Source organism: Amaranthus tricolor, chromosome 5, assembly GCF_026212465.1.
Source record: "Amaranthus tricolor cultivar Red isolate AtriRed21 chromosome 5, ASM2621246v1, whole genome shotgun sequence".
NCBI classification, from domain to species: domain Eukaryota; kingdom Viridiplantae; phylum Streptophyta; class Magnoliopsida; order Caryophyllales; family Amaranthaceae; genus Amaranthus; species Amaranthus tricolor.
In genome coordinates, this window is record NC_080051.1 from 15,941,308 (window position 1) to 15,945,404 (window position 4,097).

General features: G+C 34.1%; 1 protein-coding gene across 1 annotated transcript; it reads left to right on the plus strand.

Annotated features, from left to right (window-relative positions):
* The first annotated feature begins 2,420 nt into the window (after window positions 1–2,420).
* On the plus strand, window positions 2,421–3,119 carry LOC130813479 (uncharacterized). The gene has a single exon (XM_057679315.1). It carries the CDS (start codon window positions 2,421–2,423, stop codon window positions 3,117–3,119), a length of 699 nt encoding a protein of 232 aa, XP_057535298.1.
* Window positions 3,120–4,097: the final 978 nt, after the last annotated feature.

Here is a 4,097-nt window from a genome sequence, read left to right on the forward strand (position 1 = left end):
GCAGGTCACATGGCAAAATATTAGACAAGCTTAACTCTAATCATCCAACTGTCATATGGCTAGTTGGTTGTTAAATTAGAGGCAAAATTTTGACTTGTTATATGAAATGTGATAACCAAAATAACAAACACGTGTCAGATTTTACCTCTAAATCTTTTAGTCAATGTGGAGTGGAAGACCATTATGTTTGGTAGGTATGCATCCATCAAAGCAATTGATTGCAAGTCTCCTATTGATAATCAACAATGGCTCACTTATTGGATTCTATATTCGTTGATCACCTTTTTGAGCTCACCTTTGCTAAAGTAATTAAATGGTAAAATTCCATAACATTGGTCTTTTAAGTGATTCTTTTGACTTCTATGTAGTTTTTCTTTTGTTGCCATATTATGTATGCGACACATACGACATGAAATTTAAATTTTCTTCACCGTCTCTATAAAATGTTTTGTAATTTTGTTCTTGCAGTTGTTTTTGACCTTGTCTATGGAATAAGTCACAGAATGCAGCATTGTTTCACTATCGACCATCCGTTATACGCAAGTAAAGATGTTACTATCTCCATTTCTTAAAGTTGTTCCCACAAGAAATAATCACGAGAATCAAGAAAATTTTTTTTTTAAATGATGAATATATTATGTTATTTAATAATTAATTTGATGGAGAAAAAGTTGGGAATATAAACATTAAAAAATATTGAAATAAATTGGTGAAAAAAAAATATGGAAACTACAACTATTAAAAATATTTTAATAAAGTCAATAGAAAACATATGAAGACCATAAGCAATATTAAAATGTTAAAAATAAAGTTAGCGGGAAATATATAGGAATTATAGGCATTATAAAAAATTATTAAAATGAAGATCAACAAGGTTAAATATGTCCAAAATTTATAATATAAATAGAAAGATTCTTAATGAGAACAACAAAGGAAACAACAAAAAATGATAAATTTGAAGAACTTTAGGAAATGAAGGGAGGATGTTCTAATTTATATAACTACACTATATCAAGAGAAAATAAAGTTGATGAAATTTATTGAATTGACCTACCAATTATCGTGTCTTTCACTTGCTCGAAGTTTTTAAATTTTATTATCGATCATATGTGTTATAGCACATCTCTTTTTGTAAAAGTCTCTTTGAATAAAGTACACGATAGTAGGATCATCACTTAATTCGTAACGATTGATGAATTGCTAAACAATATGAGCATTTTCTATTAAAAAAATACTAGTTTTAGAGGCATTAAAACACTAAGTTAGGAGTTGGATCAATAAAAGATGAACTCTAGCACGTCTTAAGATTTGGAGGCAAAATCAGACACATGTTCGTTGTTTTGTTCATAAATTTTGATGAACAAGCCAAAATACGCAGGACTTGTGACATTGAAAAAAATATTATAAGGCTATTCTAACGACATATTAGACGCCATAAACGGTCACCCAAGATGTTATATGCATTTTACAGCAACTAACCTACTCACTTTTTTTACTCCTTTGTCAATGAGTTACTATTACTAATAACGACCCAGTCTTTCCATGGGCTGAGATGAAAAAAATGCTGACTTTCAAAATTAATTTTCAACGAAACCTTTTTATATTTAGTTAAAAAAGGAAGAAAATTAAAGTTTTGAACTGAATAAGCCCAATTTATATTTCTCCATAGACATACTACAAGACAACACCAACAATGAGCCTTAATCCTAAAATAATAGGGTCGACTACATTACCAATATATCAACTCAAATGGCCGTCCGCAAAGATTCTTCTTCTTAATTCATTTCGATTTTCTATCATTTCAGTGTGTAAGTCTAGATCCTTTATATACTTTATTCTCTTGTCCTCCAAGTCATCTTTAGTCTTTCTGCCTTTTTATTAAGTCTTTTGTGTTCCAACTTTTTATCTTTCTTATCAGTCGTTAATGCCTTGTCTTTTTACATCCCTAAACTATCTTAAACTATTATTTTTATCATTTTCTCGATATTTGAAACTCATAAACTCTTTCTTATACTTTTGTTTTGAATTCTATCTCTCAAGATATGCCCCCTTATTCATAGAAGCATTCACATTTTCGTTACTTCCATCTTTCAACGTTAATCCATTCTAAAAGCTCAACATTATGGTCCATGTAGTAGCACTACTAATGGTCATTTGATAAAATTTGCCCTTAACTTTAAAGGCACACTTCAATCACATAATATTCCAGTAGGCGCTCTCCTTTTCTGTCACCCTTAGTTAATTCTATGGGTTACATCTTGTTGGAAATTGAGCTTGTTGTTTTATGAGAGTCCCCTTCTCTCTCTAGAGTTGGGGCTTTTTCTCCCAAGGTTTCTTAGGCACTTCTCTCCCTAAGTTTCTTAGGCTCTTCTCTCCTCTTGGGGTCTTCTTGCTTGTGTTTTTGCATTTATTGTGTGATCATGGCTGATTCGTTGGTTGAGCAATGCTCTAAGTTACATATTGGTAACGATGAGGATGATATCATTGATCTTGGTGATAAACTGGAGGTGGGTCAGGAGGATAAGTTGTCGTTGCAATTGGTTGGGCATCTATTAACAGAAAAACCACTGAATTTTGAGACACTAAAACATACAATGATGCATGTGTGGAGTGTGATGGAGGGGGTTATTGTTAGAGCCTTAGAATCAAATCTTTTTATGTTCCAATTCTTTCATTGGAAAGATAAGGATAAAATATTAAGTGGAAGACCGTGGTGCTTTGAACAACGATTACTTATCTTGCAAGAAATTAATAAAGATATACAACCGTCTCATATGACTTTGATTTTTTCTCCTTTTTGGATACGGTTGTATAACTTACCTTTTGGTTGTCGGTTGGATGAGAAAGTAAAGGCTGTTGCGAGGGGTTTAGGTGAGGTTTTGGAGGTTGAGGAGGATTTTCTTGATTTATACCCGTATCGTAGAGTTAGGGTTTTGCTTGACTGTACTAAACCTCTGAAGCGTTTTCAGAATAATCGTGTTAGGGGGGGAGTCATGGTGAAGATATCTATCAAATATGAGAGAATTCCTCATTTTTGTTTTCATTGTGGCCATATGAGTCATTTAGAGAAAGATTGCTTAATTGTTAATGATGAAGATGAAGAATATGAGACTGGTTGAGGCTTGAATATTAGGGCTTCTCCGAGAAGGGGTATCTCTAAGATTTGGGAGGAGGTTACTACTCTGAAATCGAAGCCTCATTTTTTTGTTGCTAAGCTTAAGGTTATGGAGTTGGCTTCTAATCCTTGTGATCTTCCTTCTATTTTGATTAGGGATGCAGAGAAAAAATATGTTGATTTGGATTGTGGGTATTGGGATGTTGGTGATCAGTGCAATGTTTTGAAAACAGGTGCTGTGGTTTATGAGGAGGATGGTGATGTGTGTACTGGTATGCCTGAATGTATTCAGCAGGTAGCTTCGAAGTTGCTGGATTCTATTGGTGAAGGGTCGAAGGATCTTATCGATGATGTGTTTTCAAAAAATGATCAATATTTTTCATCCACGAGGCCGTTGATTACGTTTCCTGGGAATGATAGGGATAACGAGATGGATCCTAACCTTACGTTTAATGGAGCCTACAAGAAGGTTATAAAGAGGAAGATTACTTTTAAAAAGAAGAATAGTGGAGTTTCTTTAGTGTTGCTGCTGTCTGGGCCGGTTTCTAATGGTGCTGATCATCATGGAGAGTCTCATAATTTAATGATGGTTAAGAGGATGCTTGGAGATATGGATGTTGACATGATTGATTGTGATGATAGTCTGTTAAACGATTATGTGCTAATAATGTTGCTGGCTTTAGTCAGGATGATAAAGTAGCGGAGATTGGTGGTGTCCAACCCTGCGAACCATTATGAAAATATTGAGCTGGAACTATCAGGGTTTGAATAATCCCTTGACAGTTCAGACTCTCAACACTTGGTGTTGGAGAGAAAGGCCTCAATTTGTTTTTATTATGGAATCCTTGATGTGTAAGAGTAAGCTGGAAGTGGTTCGTGATAGGTGTGGTGTTAAGGATCGTTTATGTGTTGATTGTGTTGGTCACTCAGGAGGGATTGGTCTTTGGTGGCGTGATTTTGATGTGCATCTGGTTTCTTTTTC